Source organism: Oryzias latipes, chromosome 16 (genome assembly GCF_053564925.1).
Source record: "Oryzias latipes strain Hd-rR chromosome 16, Olatipes_Hd-rR_3.1".
Taxonomy (NCBI): domain Eukaryota; kingdom Metazoa; phylum Chordata; class Actinopteri; order Beloniformes; family Adrianichthyidae; genus Oryzias; species Oryzias latipes.
In genome coordinates, this window is record NC_136252.1 from 28,064,477 (window position 1) to 28,084,331 (window position 19,855).

General features: G+C 39.3%; 1 protein-coding gene and 1 long non-coding RNA gene across 4 annotated transcripts; one reads left to right on the forward strand and one right to left on the reverse strand.

The window, feature by feature from the left end:
* Positions 1 to 631: 631 nt before the first annotated feature.
* On the forward strand, positions 632 to 6,833 carry LOC111948997 (uncharacterized). 2 transcript variants are annotated; one of them, XR_013648100.1, is made up of 4 exons: positions 632 to 713; positions 2,277 to 2,358; positions 3,148 to 3,326; positions 3,542 to 6,833. It is a non-coding gene; the product is annotated as an uncharacterized LOC111948997 (long non-coding RNA). The 2 variants fall into 2 exon arrangements; XR_013648101.1 differs by having other exon boundaries at positions 654 to 843.
* LOC110016697 (uncharacterized) lies at positions 5,296 to 18,559 on the reverse strand. 2 transcript variants are annotated; one of them, XM_023964396.2, is made up of 6 exons: positions 18,148 to 18,559; positions 17,729 to 17,791; positions 16,169 to 16,534; positions 15,234 to 15,473; positions 13,441 to 13,540; positions 5,296 to 6,060 (listed from the first exon to the last, which is right to left on the reverse strand). In XM_023964396.2, the coding sequence occupies exons 2-6, from the start codon at positions 17,778 to 17,780 to the stop codon at positions 5,970 to 5,972; spliced, it is 849 nt and encodes a 282-aa protein (XP_023820164.1). In that variant the 5' UTR covers positions 17,781 to 17,791; positions 18,148 to 18,559; the 3' UTR covers positions 5,296 to 5,969. The 2 variants fall into 2 exon arrangements, with proteins under 2 accessions (XP_023820164.1, XP_023820165.1); XM_023964397.2 differs by lacking the exon at positions 5,296 to 6,060 and adding an exon at positions 12,267 to 13,152.
* Between the last annotated feature and the right edge of the window lie 1,296 nt (positions 18,560 to 19,855).

The window sequence follows — 19,855 nt, forward strand, 5'->3', positions numbered from 1 at the left end:
CCTCTCCTCTCATATAAGCAGTGCCTATTAGCTGATAAAAGTCCCTTGCTAAGTTGGAGTCATGCTTTTAGTTTAAGTTTGAATTTGGACATGTCATTTTTATTTAACTCAAGTTTATTTTTTTTACATCATTTTTATTAATTAGTCAAAGGAGAAGATAAACAGTAAACCTCACTAACAGAAGGACAGTAGAAGGTAATTCTGCTAAGGTTCGTGCAAAGATTTCTGCTTTTGTTTGCGGTTAGATCGGCGTTTAGAGCTTGTGAATGGTACATTGGCAGACGATCCCTTGAGCAGTGAGGTGTAACATAAGCTTCTGCCTCTGCTGTTGTACTGACAGCCTTCCAGTGTGGAGGCCAGTGGGTTTGAGCCTTTATTAAGTCACTAGTATCTAAAAAGCCTTTTTAAAAAAGCCAGATTGAAAGTATATTTGTACATTTTAAATTACGTAATGTCATGGTTTTTGTTGTTGTTGCCTTAGTTGTTTACTTTATTTTGTTTTTGTAATGATTTGAGATCTGCTTCCTGTTTAATTTTGAAGGTTTCCTGTATGTCATCATTTGGAGTTTCATTTCCCTGGTCCCAATCTCTCCTGATTGTTTTCACCTGTGTCAGTCCTGTTTGTATATATGTCTTGCTTCTGCCTTTGGACCATACTTTCATTTCCCAGACTGTCTTCTGCTCTGTTTGCCTGGTTACCTGGTTAGACCACAGTAAGTTTTCTTTGGTTTCCCTGCTCGGCAGCGCTTTCTGTCATGTTAATAAACCCCTGGCCTTGGAACCGTGTGCCTCCCATCTCTGCATTTTGGGTCCTTTATACTCATCAAGCCTTATACCTGACACGTAAGGCACACCACTTCTTTATGCTAACAAAAAGAGTAGTCTACTTATTAATCTTGGTAATAAAAGTATCGATAAGTAATGGTTTAAAAAAAATAACAAAGTTTTATTATTACAATGGACTGACCTGTTTCTACGTCGCTGTAAAGTGTGTAGTTTATGTGTGAACAGTGGTGCAGTCGTTGAAACTAGTGACGTGTGTTTGGACTGTTATACTGTTATCGATGGGGATGTGGATTTCAACACCTCATGCTTTCATGTTTGGAAAAATCTTGCGAGATGCTGAATGCTTATTTCTCTGCTCTTTCGTAAGTTGGAGGCTTGTCAGAAAGGAGACCACGTTGGCATGAAAACCTTTTGAATGAAGTCTTCATTAACTTGTTTGACGTCAGGAGCAGAGCCGGTTGTTCTGCCGACATAAGACTCTTGAATGTTCTGTTTTCCATGGTGCTGATGCCTGCTCCTTTTTTTATTTTTATTTTTTAATGAGGTAGAGCGGAAACGACAAGTTGTTTTTGAAAGCTTCTGAGATCCATTCAAAGGTTGAGGAATAATGCAACAACGAGCAGCAGTTCTCCATTCCTTTGTGCTAAATCCTGAGTGGATTTGCTTCAAATTGTGACATTTTTTGCCTTTTTTTTTCTGACCAGTTTCCTTATTTGAGCCTCCTCCTGAGCATCCAAATCCAGGGAGTTGGCCTGCCGTAAATCTGCAGTGTGTCAAAGCCTGAAATCTTACTTTTGGCCCCAAACCCTTCCTCCCCTGTGCCAGAGGACTACATTCCATGGCTGTACAATCTTAACCCGCCTCTGAGGTGTTGGAAAGGTTAAGACCCGGAGGATCATTATTTAGTGGGCTCTCGGACTCATTCATGCATGTTTGGGGGGATTTGAAGCTGATCAGTGGAAGCTCTCTTAGGCAGGTTATTTGGTTGCAGATTGAAAATCTAGAGCTTTGCTGTCTGAAATGGATGTTCAGGTTGTGTGATTTACATGTGGAGCAGCGGGGAGGGGGCAGTTAAACACATGTTTACATACCAGATGTGTTTGCTGGGCACACATTTAAAATGTCATCAGCTTTGCAAACATGAGCTGGTAGTGAGCTAACATCCGCTTGACCATCGTAGTTCCTAATGAAGTCAGCAGATGTGTTTGACAGGAGCAGGAAGCTGTTTTTTTTCCCGTTCTATAATATTACAAACTAATTTAGACTTTTAAATATGACATAATGTCAGATTCTCCTGAGGAAGTCTCTCTTTATAGTGGAAAGTGATAAAGGAGGGATACGAAGTCCACAGAAAGTGCCTTTCCTCTCGATGGTGCTGTCAATTGATAGAGAAAATTCAAATGAATCAACATAAGATCCCATTCAAACACACGTTCCTGAGCATTTTATATGCTCTCTGTACATGCCATATTTTTTTTTTTTCTCTTTAGGAATGGGGACACAAATGTGGGCGAGCACCCAAGTTGAACTCTATGCCAAGTAAACTGATGTGGTGGAGGTGAAGTTCTAGTGGTGCGTCGATGGATGGAATTTATTTCAGACTCAGTCCAATCAATAAAAGAGTACACAGACTCACTACATTTAAAAAGCACAGTGTCAAGAATAGACAAGTTAAGAAGCAGTATACAAAATATTACAATGGTTAATAAAGAAATAAATTAATTAAAAGAATAAGAGGAAAATAAGGTGAAAACACTACTGATACATACCACATCATAAATGGGACAAATAAGAAGACAGTCCCTCCAGTGTTTCAATGACTTTGACTAGAAGCGTATGGCACGAAATCTAATGTTACATATAGCCAAGATGAGAGTATTCTCAGCCCATAACTACCATTCTCTCAAACTGCCAGCAGGGGGCGACACTTGTATTTACAAAATTAGGCTGACTATCAAAAGTTGCATTTATTTTTCTTTCAATGACCGTTTTATCAGCGATACCCAGCCATTGGTTATGATTATTATTATTTTTGAATGATCGTAACATCAAGAGAGGATTTTTAAGGCTTTACAGAGAATCTTACTGGGGTGGAGGGGAAATGCAAGCGACTCTTCTTGTTTTTTTGTTTTTTTTTGCATTTAATCATTGAACTTTTGCCAATAATTAAGTATAAAATTGTAACTAGTAGTTTTATTTGATAGTTGAATGTTTATGGAGATTTCTTTGTCGAAGAAAGATTCACTGAATCAGATGAAAATTTTCCTCCGCTTTTACCTCCATGTATTCTTGTTTTCACACTTGACTGAGAATAAATTAAACGCTATGTTTCCACGCATTTTTAGCATCAATATTTTGTAGGATCTGGGGATGCATTAAACTTTGAGCAACATAATGAGAGAGCAATAACCAACAGCAAGAGATCAGCACAGCTGCAGCATCATTTAAATGTGGCGAGATGGATTATCTGATACCAGATGCTCTGCAGGGTGGCACTGAACACGGATTATGTTCGCATCCTAACCGTCAGTCCCTGAGCGGTGAGCCACGTGCATTTGACAAAGTGATGGTGCAAATTCCTAAACAGTTTTTTTTTTTTTTTTTTAATGAGGAAGAAAGGCCATTTATAGAAACAAGTGTTCTTCTGTGAGCCTTAATGCAGCTTTTAAACTTTTACCTGAAATTTTCTCATGATGGTGCAATGGTATTATTAACAGGGAAGTGTAGGAGGTCTGTAGCAATTTTTATTTTGCAGGTGGCAGTTTGGATTGGGACAAGATGGGAAATTAAGGTTTTGCACGCCCACAAAAGAAGGTGATGTCAAACTTGGACAGGCAGTCTGAAAATGGTGGAAACAATGTTTTTTTTTTTTTTAATTGGCTGCAGCTCGAGGGCAACATCGAAAGCTGAACAAAAAGTTTGAAACCATAAATGTTTTTGTTTAGAAAAAAGCTAAAGAAGTTGAAATGTGTACCCTGAAGCAGGATGAGAGCACTGAACTCACCACGCAACACTGTCACAGGTGTTGCTGAAGACATTTCCTACTTTTGCTGTAAGGCTGGTGGAGGAGTTTTTCACAGTGACAGATTTTCAGCATTGTTTTGTTTTCTCACAGTTGACATTACTGTCAAGGTAAACCTCATGGATCAAATGAAGTTTTGCTGCTGTTTAGATCCCTAAGTGTTGGAGAGGCTGTCATGCTGGAGGCCGCACTCTGCTGAATTCTTGCATCTTTCTTCAGTGTCTCTTAAGTCACTGTACTTGAAGGACTGTTTTGTCATTTCACCATTTGCAAAATGACAATGTTGCACCGACAGTTAGTGATGCAGCAGCAACTCCGACTGCCAACACTTTATCATAATTACTGAGGCAGTGACATAAGTGCTTTTAATAAAAAGGAGTATCGGCTGAAAGTGCGTGTCAGCTGCAATAACCGTCTTAATCACGATGTCTATCGTTTGCGAGGCAAATAAATGTAGATTCTGACAGCTGGCTCCCATCCCGCAGAGCAGAATGGACACAGTCTTCACACTGCAGGTTGTTCTGACTCACAGCTCAAACATCAGCTGCTTCTTTTGCCATTTGCCGCTTCCACCCGCTCTTCTTTGTTTTCTTCCTTTGCTTCCTGCCATCTTCTCAGCATGGTTCCCTGATTAGCTAATGAAGATTAGATGCATCTGTAAAGCTTTGACCTTGTAGCTATAAATGGAACAAACGAGTGGGATCGCTTTGATTTAAGACCGTCTCAGATCTTGGTTCAGTTAGGAGAGTCTGGTTAGTTTGGATGGGGTTTGAGACTTTGTGTATGCAGACATTTTTGGAATTAGAAAGGTGGAATTAGATTACAGGTATAAAATGATCTTTTTCCGATATTTGAAGAAAAATAGTTGTAGTTGTTGGCTACAGGTTTGTGCTTATTTCTAAAATAATCTTCACCCTGGAGAACCCAAGAACTATTTTTTTTTTTTTCTTCATTTTGGGTTGCAGTAATAACAGTATCCAATCAGATAAAATAAAATACAGCTGCCGAATTTTACCCTGTGTTTTAAGCCAGGGTTATAAAGAGAACAAACAAACTTATAAGTTAACAGTTAAATAGGTTTCTTTAATAGATTGTCACATACCTGAATGAAGTCTGGATGAGTGTTAAACTGGTAAAAATAGGAAAGGAACACTAATCTTAAGAACAAAATCACCAGAAAGTACTCAAGAAATCTTATAAGATGGTAAAATCTAAAAACAAGGAGTTCCACACTAGCATTTAAAAAGGGAAATTCTGTTAAAAAAAGGGAATGTTATACGGCCCAATGATAGGTATTTTTTTTGCTATTAAGTAAATGGTTTGTGGTTTTTGTGTTTTAGTTCATTTTGATCAGTGACTATAAAGTTGTGTAATAAGTGGAAATTAGTCATTTTAGGACAGATTGGGACATAAGAAAAAGATTTTATTACAAGTGGGTCGATTCTTAGAAATGTTCAAAAAAAGGAAAACATTTTTGTTTCCATCTAACTTTTCAATATTTATTTAAGTTTATTGAAGGTAAAATATGTTAAATGATTACAAGCAAGGTTTAATACATTTGAAAGTATCAAGGAGTTTGCAGTGTGGAGGTAAAGGATAACATGTGGATAGGGCCAATGATCTGTTGTGATTGTGGTTTCTACAGAACTTTAGTTGAAGCTCTATCACAAGTGTGACATTTTTTCCATTTTCCTCCAACCTCTGCTGCTCCCATCAGGAGGATGGGTGATATAGAAGGAAAACAACTTGACTCCCCGGCTGTGCTCCGCTGTCTGCTGGTCGTGTGGATGACAAACGACTCGGCAGTGCAGAGAATGATCACACGTCAGCCTGCAGAGGAAAACCCACCATTTGCTAAAGCCCGTTTTTTGTGTAAAGGTTTAGCATCTGCAGCTCCCAGTCAGCAGCAAATATTGATTTTAAAATGCTGCAAAGTTTCTGTATTCAAGCACAATTTGTAGTTGTCTGTCACATTGATTCAATTACATTTCCTCAGATCCCGACTGGGACCTTTGGTTTATGGAAATGGTATTTTCTCCCCACTTAAATGAGTTTTCTCTGGGTGTTGCCGATTTCAGCCACAGTCAACAAGTATTTCTGCCAGGCTTGCTGGGGATTCTTATGTCCTTCAGAATAAAAGCGCCTGCTTGTTCTTCTTTTTTCACCTTTGTGTGGCCTCGTGATGGACAGTCCAAGGTGCCGCCAGCCTCACACCTGATGATGGCTTCAACAGGCTCCAGCTCCCCACGGCCCTAAACAAGATGGATGAAAAATTAATGGATGCAATCTAGAGGAGAAATTCCACAACGCTTCTCTCATCTCTCTGTCCAGCATGTTCTACTGAACCATTCTTATTAGAAAGCTATGTTTTTACTAAATGGGATGAGTTATTGATTAGTTTTCAGCCTGTGGCTTTTCATCCAACCTCTTGAATTATTTATTATCAATGCTTGTTCTCTATCTGCATGAAAATTTGCCCTGGAATCATTTAAGATGACTACATACTTCTGAGAGGTTAGTGTTATTAGGTAGTTAATTTAGTTTAACCTGCTTATATTTCTCTGGCTTAAAGTCTATTAAACCTTTATCATCTGTAATCATTCATCATGGCCTAGACTGCAAGGACCACATTGTTTTTGTAATTTGTCTTTCTTACTTCACCTTTGAGCAAAAGTTCCTACCCCTGACACATACTCAAAAAATCACCTAACTTTGTAGACACCTAGTACACGGAGAAAAATGAATTTTTGACATTGGAAATGACCCCCCCCCCCCCCCCCCAAATAAATAAATAAATAAATAAAAATGCCATCACAGCGGGGAAGCCGTTGATATATTTTTTTTTCTTAATTATCTTGTGGGATGAAATAAAAATCTCAATCAAAACAGACAGGTTGGAGACATACAAAGGACATTTTGAAATTATTATGGGATGACCACAGGACCAGCGACTGTTTTGTAATATGAGAAATTTGGTGTTTTTTACATTTTCCCACAATATGAGAAAATAAACATTCGTTGACCTTTGAACTCGGAAAGAGGCTCCATTTCATTTTCCAAAAAAAGTATCTTTAGTCCAGCTATAAATTTTAACTCCTAGAGATTTTGCTCTATCTCCTCCTAACTCCTTTAGCATCATTAGGAGACTACTTGGGGGGGGGGGGGGGGTGTTGAACAAAGTTTTGGTTGCTATGGAGAAAAGCATCAATTTTGATAGAGCAGTTTTTTTTTTCAAGGATGAATCATCCAGGATCTGACCAGGATTGCAGGGGTAGAGGTGGACAATGTGGGGTGTGTAGTAGCCATATAGCCAGTAAGGGCGGGTCAGGAGGCGGCTGCAACGGCAAGAACAGGTAACGGCTGCTAGTCATACAACGCCGCTCACGGCTTTACCGAGGTGGGTCTAAGGGCAGGGATGCCCTGTACAACTCAGTCTGTTTTGGTAAGTTTAGCCATTACCTATTGAATTCTATGACTTTATGTTCAATGATGAAATTATGTTCATTATACTCTTACTGGTATGAGGCCCATTGAGAAGACTGTTGTTGTAATGTTGTTAAAACTATTACTTCAGCAAAGGTTGAAGCTTTATTCGAAACTTAAATGTTGCTTATATTTGATGTTTGTGTGAAGATTAGTCATGTATTTTGAATCCATTAAACCAACAAGTCATTTTTTTTCCAGACCCTAATGGGTAAGACATTTACAGCATTAGGATATCAGAAACTCCAACTACAGACATCAAGTCACATTTCTCTCAAACCACATTTATTTTCCTTTTGTCAGGCCTTCAGCAATCCACTTTGTACTCAGGCTTTTCCAGCAACAACTCTGTCTTAAAGCTCCTGCTGTGAATAACTGGGGTTTCTGTTTCACATGTATGTTTCATGGATCATTGGACTTCCTCTTGGGATCCACAGAGAGAACACAGGCAGATTGCTGGCTGTTTGAATCTGTGGGCGCCCCACTGCAAGCAGATAGATAATAACGAGTGGTGAGGGACCAGCAGGAAGTCCCATCTATCTTTCGAGAACGGTGTGAATCCTGAGCAGCTGAAAAAAATAAAATAAAAATAAAATCGTATTCAGGTAATGTTTGGGAGTCTGTCGAGGTTTTTTTCAAATCTGGCTTTTCTTTACTGAAACATAGGAAATTTTAATTTTATAACCTTCTGAGTGCCTGCAGTTTTAAACACAATTCTGTCCAATTTATTGATAATTATATTCTGCCATTTCTACAAGCCAAAATTACATAACCTGATTAGTAGAGTATTGGCACCCTTACCCAATAATTTTCAATCACTGGTGTTGCACGGGAGATTGTTAGGATTTGTCAGACACTGGCTCTGCAAGCTGGACCACGTAAGATGAGAGGTCTGTACTTCAACTGAGAGAGAAAAAAGAATCACATTGTTTGATTTTTAAGGAATTTATTATATATTCATGCAGAAAAGAAGCATTTGGTTAATAACAGAAGCTCATCTCATAACTTGGTTGGTAATGAGATAGGCTAAGTGTTTCCTGTTGGTCTTCACCAGGTTTACACACAACTGAAGTTGGATTAAAAAATAGTCTTCATTGAGTTCCAGTAGTGAAGGGTTCTGGCTTGAAATGCAAGTGGCTTGAATGGATGATGAAATGGATGAGCTGCTGGTCTGGTGGAAGCTGTGATAACTGAAGAGTGGAGTATTGATTAGCACTTGGCACAAAGCTTGGCATAAGGGCTTGGCTTGGCTTGAGAGCTTAGCTTGAGTCAGTTACTCTACCGCAGGAAGCAGGCGGACTGACGTCGGCTGAAGGTTGAGGAATCCAGATAAAGGCTGCAGGCTGATGGATAGCAGGTGAGCAGTAGGTGTGAGAGTTGACCAGGATCCTGACACTGTAGCTGGTATTTCTTCCATGCAGATCTTCTCAAGAGCTGTTATGTTTTTGGGGCTGGTCTTCCAACTCCCTCCTCAGATTCTCTATTGGAATGAGGTTCAGACACTTTCCAGAGCCTTGAAATATTTCTTTGTTGCCCAGGTGATGTGTTTTAGGCCATTGCCATACTGGAATATCCAACCATGTTTCATCCTTAGTGCTGTCACTGATGAAAGGCTTTTGCACTAAATCTTACCTTACACATTCCCATTCATTCTTTCCTTCATATGGATCAATCATCCTGTCCCCTGTGCAGAAAAGCAATCCCATAACATTTTGTTTCCACCATATGCTTTATTCTGTGTATGGTGTTCTTGCAGTGATTGCTTTAATGATTTGGTTTATGTCAAGCATTAATTGTGGACAATACAAGGAGAAATCGCAGTGTAAAACATTACAATTGCAAATTACTACGGATATTATGTTACTGCTCATTAAATAAGCTAGTTATAAAATACCTATTGTCATCATTAAAAAAAAAACATTTTTAAATCTGACATAAAATTTACTGTAACACATCATTGTTGTGATTGGTAAACGTTATAAAAACACTTGCTTGTGCAGAGTGATATTCTTTTTGTTGTAAAAACTTTTACTTCATGCCGTATATTTACGGTAGATTGCTTTCAGAAATGTGTTTAGCTCCAGTTTGGTTTCATCTACAAGCTTTATTAAACTCTGCATTCTGCTAAGTGAGTTGCCGCATCGCCGCAGGAAACTGCTGCTGGAAAATTTCAAATGAAAGTTGGATCTGAACTCCAAAATCTGAATATTCTTCCAGAGTTATTTTATTTTAGCCACATTTACCTTCACACTCAGCTGCCTTAACAACATTTATGTTTACTTTTTGTTTCTGCCTTTTTCTGTCTAATGATGAATGTTAAAGCTTTGTAAGATATTTAAAATGTATTACCATAAGTTTTTCAGACCCCCCCCCCAAAAAAAAAAAAAAAAATTCATTTATTTTTTTTATTTTTTTCTATTGTCGACATTTTCAACAGAGCCAATAAGTCGAACTAAAATCTTGCACCCATTTAAAAAAAAAAAGAATAAATAGCAGAAGATGTGAAGGAAATGTTTACATGGATAAAGGAAACAGAGGAAGGTTTGCTAAAGATACAATAACAATGTTTCTGCTAATTTGATTTGGTCAACCAAACTAAACCCAATCCAATTCAATCCAATCCAGTTGAGTCGCGTCAAATTAAACCAAACAATAAAAAACCTTTCTGATAATTTTGTTTTCCTCTTTTTTTTAAGGTTATAGCAGATTTTGCAGTATGCTGGCTCTTGTGCTCTGCTCGTGGACTCTTCTCTGAGTCAGCTGAGTGCTATAAGTCTGTTTAAATTCAAAATACTTGAAATAGTCATTAAAGCACAAATGAGATCATGTTAGCCTAAAGTAAAAAAGCACAACTCTCCTTTTCAAATGCATCAAATAAATGAACTTCACCAAAATACTATCAGACAATCTATTTATAGGGTCGTAATGTTGTCTCTCTCCATGTCTCCCTGATTCAAATTCAATAAAAGCTATCTTGAGAATCTTAATAATGAGCACTGACACGTATCCAATAAAAATGGAATAAAGGCAATCTCGCTCTTAATGAACGCTCCTTCAAGAAAGTTCTTGCTGCTTTCAACCATTTATTTTATGCATCAAACCAAAAAAAAAGTTTAATCTCGTTATAAATTACGTTGTTACTTAGAAAAATAAGTCAAATGGAAAATTCTCTGGTATTGATTTGGTGGCATCCTGACTAAAAGTTTTTGGTGGATCCATCTCAGTTTTCCCATGTCCAGTTTGGGCTCTTTAGCTTTCAGCTTCCCTTCCACATGATGTACACACCTCCCCTGTTCCTCCATCGCTCCTGAAGCATGATGGGAGGAGAATTAATGCAGGGCAGCACACAGAAGACTACCAATACAAGGGATAATAGACTCGTGGCAAAGAGGGCTTTGACACAAATCTGGGGGAGGTAACCAACTGAGAATGTTCTGCACTCCTTCACAGCTTATACGCTGTCAAATTACTCCTCAGAGGAATTATGGACACCGTTTATCTGCAGTATAATTCAGCACACTGCTTACATTCAAAACCTTTAACCAAGCATCTGCACGGAGTCCTCCACTGTTCTGTCTTAAGGAGTCATTTGTTCCAGTAATCTTACTCAGGTTTTGTCTTTTGGACGAAAATTAACTTTCTTTCATAGTTTAAAATATTATTATAGAAGGTATTGATGAAAACTCCCAGCAGCACATAACAGATTCTATGATATTTGTTCTATTTATTTTTTTCTCCAAACTCAATAAAACCTGCCCTTCCTTTGACCTCTTTGTTTCCTTTTCCTCCACGAGGCTCAACATTAACACTACTGAAGGTTAGAGTGCTCCAGAGCGCTGACTGCACTGGGGTTCACAGAGGTGGAAGATACAAAAATATGCTTCTGGATGATTCCCAAGAACAATTTGTTCGATTCCAGAAGCAAAAGTAAAACTTAAATAAACATGGATGACAGCAGATATGTAAATATATCTGAGCTCCACAAATCACATTCACATCACAAGCTTCTGTTTCTGATAAAGGCAGCAAATCAAATTAAATTTAATGGCGGAAATGAAACCCAAGGGCTGAATATTTGACATAAAATATAAAATATAAGATTTCAATATCCACAAATCTTTAATGTAAAGATTATGTTTAAGGGAGTTTTTTTGAGTCAAACATGAAATAAAAAGAAAACAGACCTAGCATGAACATGAAGGCATGAAAACAATTCCATGACATGACCCACAGAACATTAAAGGCAAACTGCTTCTATTTCTAGTATATTTAAATCCAGCTGTGTTGGATTCTAAAACAACACAGAAGGTGCTAAAACTGCAATTTTATAGTTTGTCAAGCTTCTGTTTTAAAGGTTGCAGAGGCTCATGAATGTGGCAAGTAATTATAAAATACATTCACAACAAAATTGTGACAATTTAGGCTTTGAGACGTTTATCACATTTCACTTTAAGAGTCAAAGTTTCATTTGTTTTTGCAATCGCATAACAGAAATTTGACCAGGATTCATGTAGAATGTGATTCATATGTGATGCTTTTTTCAGGAATAAACAAATGTGCCAAAGCAAACCCCTAAAAAGCTTTCAAAGACCCACTTTGATCATCTTTTGATTTATTTTAAAAGCGCTCCTGGTGGTCTTTTAATTACGATTTTGTTGTTTTTAGCCAAGATGACCCATCTCGTTTTCTTGAACATAGTTTCTGCAGAGCGGTAGTATTTTATCAAAAATTTGTCTTTGAGTTGTGGGCGGGACAGTTGGCATGAAGCAACCCCGCCCCCCTTCCCCTCCCCGTTGCTAAGGGCTTCTGGCCCACCCAGCGTATTTAATACGACACTTTTTCAAGCAGCATTTTATCGTTCGCTCCGTATCCGCAATTTGAATAAAGAAATGCTCAAAAAAGTGTAATTATGGTTGCATATCAAAGGTTTATGTGTTTAGTTAATGTTAAAGTAGAGATGAATGATACATCATGGTTTAAAGCTGTTCATTTGGCTCTTTATTTGAAAATGGAATCTTGGCAAACACATCACAACAGGGATGAGCAAAGAGTATGTGTGCAAGAAAGAAAAACCCAGATTACCATGCAACAAAGCAGTGTTACATAACAGAATAAGAAATAGAAAAGAGTTGGAGGTTGTCTGCTCTGGAATTCACAGTTGGGTCATTCCACAGACTTGAAACATGCAACTAAAGAGTCTTTGCGTGACACTCAACATAAAGTGGAGGTTGAAAAGCATCAAATGGTTCCTGCGCTGTGACTGCAGCTCACCATTTATTACAGGAAAATTAGCAAAACATCTAACCAGTCATCATCACACACATACGTTTATTTTAAAGAGCTATACCCAAAACTTATTTTCTTTTATTGCCATTATATAGCTTCAAAATTACATTGCTTCCTTCAGATCTTAAATTCTGCTCATCTGCAACACAGCAATAAAAAACTACGGTCTTTCTAAACTGAAGTTAGATTTTTGGAGGCTTGTCTGAAAATTATCTTTAGGGGTTTCCGTCTAAAGGCAAAACAAGACACTGTGATATAATAAATGTACAAAATGAGTTTATAAAAAGGTGCGGTTTCATATTCTTCACAGCAGGAGGCAGTCTAAGGACACCGCTGTTGCTTCATGCCAAGGATCCACTTTTGGATTTTTTGTTTTATTTGTCAGAAAGCAGTTCTCTCTTGCCATTGTTCAAAATGCAGTGTAAGGTCACCCGGCTCACAGGACAGGAAGGTCCTCCCTTATAGTCCGTGTTGTGTTTCTCGTTCTCCTCTGAGAAATGGCAATGGCCTTATTTTAGAAGGTGTCATCTAAATGTTCATGCAGTCTCTCTCCCCTGTTATTGTGCCGGCGTTTCCTGAAAAGAAAGTTCCATTTAGATCAAACAGCAATGACAAACGCAGCTCAACACACTCAATAAGAATTGTTTTGCCAGCCGACACAGCTCGGCCTGTCATGTTGCTTATCGTGTGGGAGGACGCCATGTCACATTTTGCTGTTTCCGTCTGTGCCCCCCTGTTTTCTTTATCCTTTTTAAAACAGTTACAACCAGTCTGTTTTTTTTTTCATGGATCTGGTTTTGTCATCAGAGCATGGCCTGAAATGAGATTTGTGTCTGACAAAGTGCCTTTGTGCATTACTGTACCTCCACAGAAGAAATGCAAACACTCCTGCACACACCAGAAGTACAAAGACGAGACAGACCACTGCCACCGTCATCCCTCTGCCTTGGGTCTCACAAGGTGCTGTCAGTAAAAAAAAAAAAGAAAGAAAAGTCAATGAGGAGGTAGGATGAAAACCCATTTGACATGTAAAAGAGAAGAAAAGGTCCGGAACAGCACGTTTGTACACCCATAAAATCTTTCAGGAAGAAGATTCAGGGAATTGTCCCTAATTCCAAATACCCTGAGGGTCATTGAATGGTCATGCATTTTATTACCTATTTTAAAAGCGTTCCCATTGGTCTTTTAATTAAGATTCTGCAATTTTTAGCCAAAATCAGAAAACTTGTGTAGTTGTATAGCTTCTGCAGAGTGGCGGTAGTTAAAATTTTGCCTCTGAGTTGTAAGCAGGACCTTTAATGCGCCCCCCCCCCCCCCCCCCCCCCCCCCCCCCCCCTGTTGCTTAGCTCTCTGTATAAGCAGAGCTGGGAGCTTGTGTTGTCAGAAGTCAGAACGCTGTCTCCCCCTGTGTTCACCGATGGCAACCGTCTCCAGATTTCTAAATGCACTTCATCTCCCATAAACCCCAGTGAACAGTTTCTGGATGCCACTCACCTGGCTTTCATTTGCAATCCCTCACAGTCTACTCAAACACAGTACTGAGCCTCACTCGGTGTGAAGTATTGTTTGTGCCACTCTGCCTGCATTACTGAGCGTTGTATCTAGATGTGATCTTTTGATTTCCTGACCCTGTTTTGTCTCTTGACTCAGTTTGCCTGTCTCAACTCTCATCTGGATCCTGAATGTTCTCATTGTTTCTCTGATGCTCCCTATTGACCCCTACCTGCCTGACCCTGATTTAGCTTTGTGGACTTTTAGCTGGCCTTTTTTGTGACACGTCATCAATAAACACCAGTGTCCCAGTGCCACTAGCAGCCATGCACGCCCAGGCCATCACACTGCCTCCACAGTGTTTTACTGATAATGTAGTGTGCTTTGGATTACGAGCTTCTCCACGCCTTCTCCATACTGTTCTCTTGCCATCATTCTCGTAGAGGTTGATTTTGGTGTCATATGTCCAAAGAATGCTTTTCCAGACCTGTGCTGGCTTTTTTAGATGCTTTTTTAGCAAAGTCCAATCTAGCCTTCCTATTCTTGAGGCTTATAAGTGTCTTGCATCTTGCAGTGTACATTCTATCTACTTTCACACAGTCTTCTTTTCATGGTAGACTTGTTCACTTGGTTGGCTGTTGTGAACGGGTTCCTCTTCACCATGGAAATTATTCTGCAATCATCCAGCACTGTTGTCTTCCGTGGACGTCCAGGTCTTTTTGCGTTGCTGAGTTCACCAGTGCTTTCTTTCTTTCTCAGGATGTACCACACTGTTGATTTTGCCACTCCTAATACTGTAGCAATTTCTCGCATGGGTTTTTTCTTTTTTCTCAGCTTAATGATGGCTCCTTTCACCTGCATGGAGAGCTCCTCCTATGTTGTCTGTTAACAGCAAAATCTTCAAAATGCAAGCACGAGTCCCCTAATCCACTCCAGGCCTTTTATCTGCTTCACTCATAATGACATAACAAGGGAATTGCCCACACCTACCCATGCAATAGCAAGGAAGTCAATTGTCCAATTACTTAAAGCCCATGAAATGAAGGAATTGTGTTTAAAAAATGCTCTAGTTTTTCAAATTTTTATGCAATGTTTTTGTTCAACCCATGGAATTAAAGCTGACTGTGCATACAAAGAAGGCAGACAGAAAAACAGCAGCCTGTACCTGCCGTGTAGGTGGCAGAGCTGTAGCCCAGCTTGTTGCTAACCGTGCAGGTGAAGTGGCCACATATGGGAGACTTCATGACAAACAGCGTGGTTCCATCCTTGGAGACCCTCCCCACTGTCTGGCTGATGGCGGCTCTCTCGTACAGCCAGCTGAAGTGAGGCTCCGTCCCCCAGGCCTCCCCACACACCAGCACAGAGTGAGACACGTTGATGCTGACAGTAACATGATGAACAGCTTCTGCAGAGATGGGTTCAAATATGACAATAGGTAAAAACTCTGCACTGAGAAGAAATGAAAGGCCGCATGAAATACTCAGCTGTGGACATTCATCTGGTATTAAACAAGAATAATGGTGCGTGGCTGACCAAGAGGGTTCAAGACAAAGAATCATGAGAGATGTTTAATGCTGTTGGGAGAAACTGGCTCAGATTCAGAGACCATAATGAGATCAGAGATTGAGGTATAATGTAGTGTGAGATGATGGAGATCCCTGGAAGCTGAGAGCAGATGTAAGAGAAGAGAAGAGCTGACAAATTGATACTGTTAGAGTCAGATCTGAGAAAAAGCAGAGAGACAGACATCCGCAGAGAAAAAGAGAGGAGCAGGAATACTGGCCCTTCAGGCACATTTAAATTAAAGCTTTACATTATTGAGTCATCCACAATTAGGGGAAAACAATGCAAGTTGATGAGAAATGAATGCACATTCATTAAACTAGCTGATCTCAGACTAGACGAAATGATCATCGGCTAACAAGGTGAATATCTGAGAAATGTTAATGCTTGTTGGCGTGACTAAAACTTTTTCAGAAATATTTGTTGCTATGTTTATAAAAGGAAGCGATTAATATTTCCAATTACTGTGTGATCATGATTGTTTTTATTCATTTTTTCAGGTTGAGTGCAGATCAGATGTTCCATGTAGCTCTGTACCGTATTCTCTGACGATGCAGTATGCAGTAATGTTGGCTCCGGTGTGATCTGTCACAGTCACGGCGTACACGCCGCTGTCTGCTCTGCTGTATCCATTAATCTCCAGTGTCGTCTCCTGCTGCTCCACGCTCACATGGATGTTTGGCCTTGAACCAGTGCACTGTGGGCTCCTGCCCGGGCAAGTGGCCAGTGTCACCCTCACTGGATGACTTCCAGTTTCGGGCTTCCGCTCCCAGGTCACCATGGAAACCGCCTCCAGGGGACCCTGATCAATCCGGGCCATCAAAACCAGACTAGAGCCGGGGATTACATGCACAGGCTCCTCATTGATGATGTGCACAGACATGGAAAAGAGCTCACAAGGCACTGTGGACAGAGATCGGATCATTTATCCGTCTGTTTTATCAAACTATCTTACATATACTTAAAACATGGATGTCTCATCTGAATCCCTAATTTTTTTCCTGATCCAGATAATCAGAAGTGGGGGTCGCAGGAATACGGGACAAAACATTCCCTCTCGAGGGCTAGGATTGGACACCCCTGATTTATAGACCCACGCCGATCATCTTTTGAGGTTTGTTTAAAGGGTTTCGTTGGTCGTTTAATTATGGTTATGCCAGTTTTAGCTAAAATTTAAAAAAAACTATCATTTTCTAGGGCATAGTTTCTGAAGTGCAGCAGTCGTTCATTTGAAATTCACCTCTGTTTTGTGCGAAGGACCGTTGGTGCAGAGTAACCCCACCCCCTTTTTCCCCTCCCCAATGCTGAGAACTTTCTGTTTACGTGGTTTCCCACTAACTTACAGCCTTTAACACCCCAAACCTAACAAAAATGGCCAGCAATATCTAAACTATCCAGCCATACAGTTTTTAGCCAGATGCCAGCTCAGACGAGGAAAACTAAGACGTATGTGGATTTAGTCTCCTGCAAGTGGATGCAGAGCATGACAGAGCATTTGCTACTCTTGATTAGCAACAATGAAATAAAAATAAAAACCTCACAGATACAATTTTAAACTTAATGTAATTTAAGTATGTCCTTCTTCATCAGAAAAAACATGTTAAAAACACTGAAAAAGCACTATTTATTAGACTGGGTCTTTAAAGAGATAAATGGACTCAGTCTTTGCAGGACCTATGCAAACAACTGCATGTTTTACAAACTTCCATGTATGAATGTACAGAAAGTGTCTGATTTGAACCTCAAGTGATGATTTATGGTGGATGACAGCAAAGCCTCATGTGATATCAATCAAGCCTCACCAGTGTCCTTACAGCCAAAGCTTGGTGAGCCTTGGTGTAGCCTCCTCAAGAGTTATAAATCACGTGTCTCAACTTCACGGTTGTGCCATAAGGGAAGTTTAAATAATGCAACTGTGGTTATTAATGCAAGAGGCCATTTAGCAGAACTGCTTTGTTTTTCCACAAGAGGTGCAAAATGGGATGTTTGGTGTGTATCTTGAAAAAGAAACATTAGAAATCATGTCTGTGAGAATTCTGGATAAATCTTTTTTTTTCTATAAACAATTATGATCATGGTTACAAAAAGAAGCCTTACTCAAGAGAAACAGTGGGGCAACTCTCCAGCACAGGAAATTCTGCACATCCATGACGCCTGCAGCTGCAGAAAGAAAGCAGAGGAAGCAGGATTTGTGCAGAACATTTTACCCTCTACAGTACACCAATGCTGCAGCACAACTAATAACTCAAAAGAAAGCAAAACATTCCTAATAAAAATGCTCAGTTAATGTATTTTCTATTTACATGTGACACTTCTCATTAAATGGCATATTTGAGCTACAGAGCCACACATTTGTCAAAACTCAAATCCCCCCTGCACAGCAGCTCCAACACAACACACAGGGAACCCAAACACTGGGAGCAGCACAGCAGCACTGCCTGCATGCATTAAACACACCCTGGGATCCATCCTGTTGTTTACTTTGCAGTTAACCAGCTTGAATAGGATTCACCTACCGATGCAAAAAGGAGACAAACAGTTGAACAGAGTCGAGGTTTTTCCACGCTGCGTTCCTGTTGTGAGGTTTCAAAGTGCAGCAAAGTTCATCCTGAGGGTAGATTTATGGTTCCAAAGATTTTCTCATTACAGTAGGAGAAACAAAACAGTGTTTTTTTGGACGTTCTTGCTCTTGTCAGGGTGCAGGCGTCAGTCTTGAAGCTGTTTCCTCCCCCTCGACGGCCCCCTCTCTGCCCTTCCTGTACTTTCAATAACTCTTTCTGCTTTGTGCTTCTAATAAGTGAGCGATCTATTGTAAAAAACAGTAACACACCTCCTGTTCCTGCTCGTCACGCTGTTTTTGCTGACCTCTCTCCCAAACAAACTCTCCCTGAACAATGCAACATCTCCAGACGTTCACACTCTGGTACTGTTTGTAAAACTGCATGGGATTCTTTATAAGAGGAACACAAACCTCTGTTTCTTGGAATGGCCTTTGTGCTTGAAACATCTTGTTCTGCACAAACACCATTTGCACTGCAGGACCACTGCATTGTCTTGGCTCTATTGTTGAGAGGAGGTAATCCAGAAAATGGCTTTCTCTATTCTTCCTTTTTTCCAATAACTGTTCATTGGACAGAACTGAGAAAAGATGGGGAATTCCAACAATTGTACTACATTGGGAAGTTCCAACTCTAAAGTCATTTTTTACCTCAGCCATTAGATACACAAATGAAACTCCACTTTAATCTCAGCTGATCTCGCGATACAGGATGACTTGACAACACAAAGCAGCTCTAAGGCATGAGATCATCTGAGCTACACATCTTTTGCACAACTAGAACACTGGAGCATAATTACATGACTTATTTAAAGGTTAGTGCAGCATTTTATCACTTTAGCTACATCCTGGGGCGTACAGATGAGTGATTTAAAAGTGATTGTAAACCCATTTGTATTAGCAGACAATTTGTGGGGAATCTTCGGCATCGCAGCTGTGGATCCAACATAGATCTTTGTCTACAGATAAAAGAGTTGTTTAGAGGGTGACACTAACTACACGACTGCAAAGCACCGATATGTTCCCCTTTGTATAAGCAAACTTAGTTTATACTCTTGCCTCCCATTGAAAGGGAAATTAGTTTGGTTTTCTGTGATGTAAAGCACACTTCTCCCATTGAACAAAAATAATAATTTTCGTCTTTACACATGTTGTCTTTAAAGACTTTTATTTTATTGTTTTTTATGTTTGAAATGTCATCTCTAGACCTTAACTGTGAGCCAAAATGATAGAAAATAATCCTGCAACATAAAGCTTCAAAGAAGGGAAGAAAATCTTTATACAGGTCTGTACTTTACTGCAAAAACGCAAAATCTCACCAAATGGTTTTGCCTAGTGCCTCGTTTAAATATCTTATTAAACCGGGTAAACAACAAAATTAAGTTGTTTTAGGACAAAAAAATTTAACAATTTTGAGTCCTTTAATCTTGATAAAAAAAATTCTTATTTTAAGTAATATCTCCAATGAATTGACTTGACATCATATTTTTATTTATAAAATTTTATATGTATGGTGAGTGTTACAAGAAACAAACTTTTTTTTTAGGAAACCAGAAAGTTTAATTTGACTCAGTAAGGACATTAGCCGGTCAGAAGTTTGAAAATAAACTGACATTTACATGTAAATTCTAAGACGTTTAATTCTAGTTTTACTTTAGAGTGGTCTA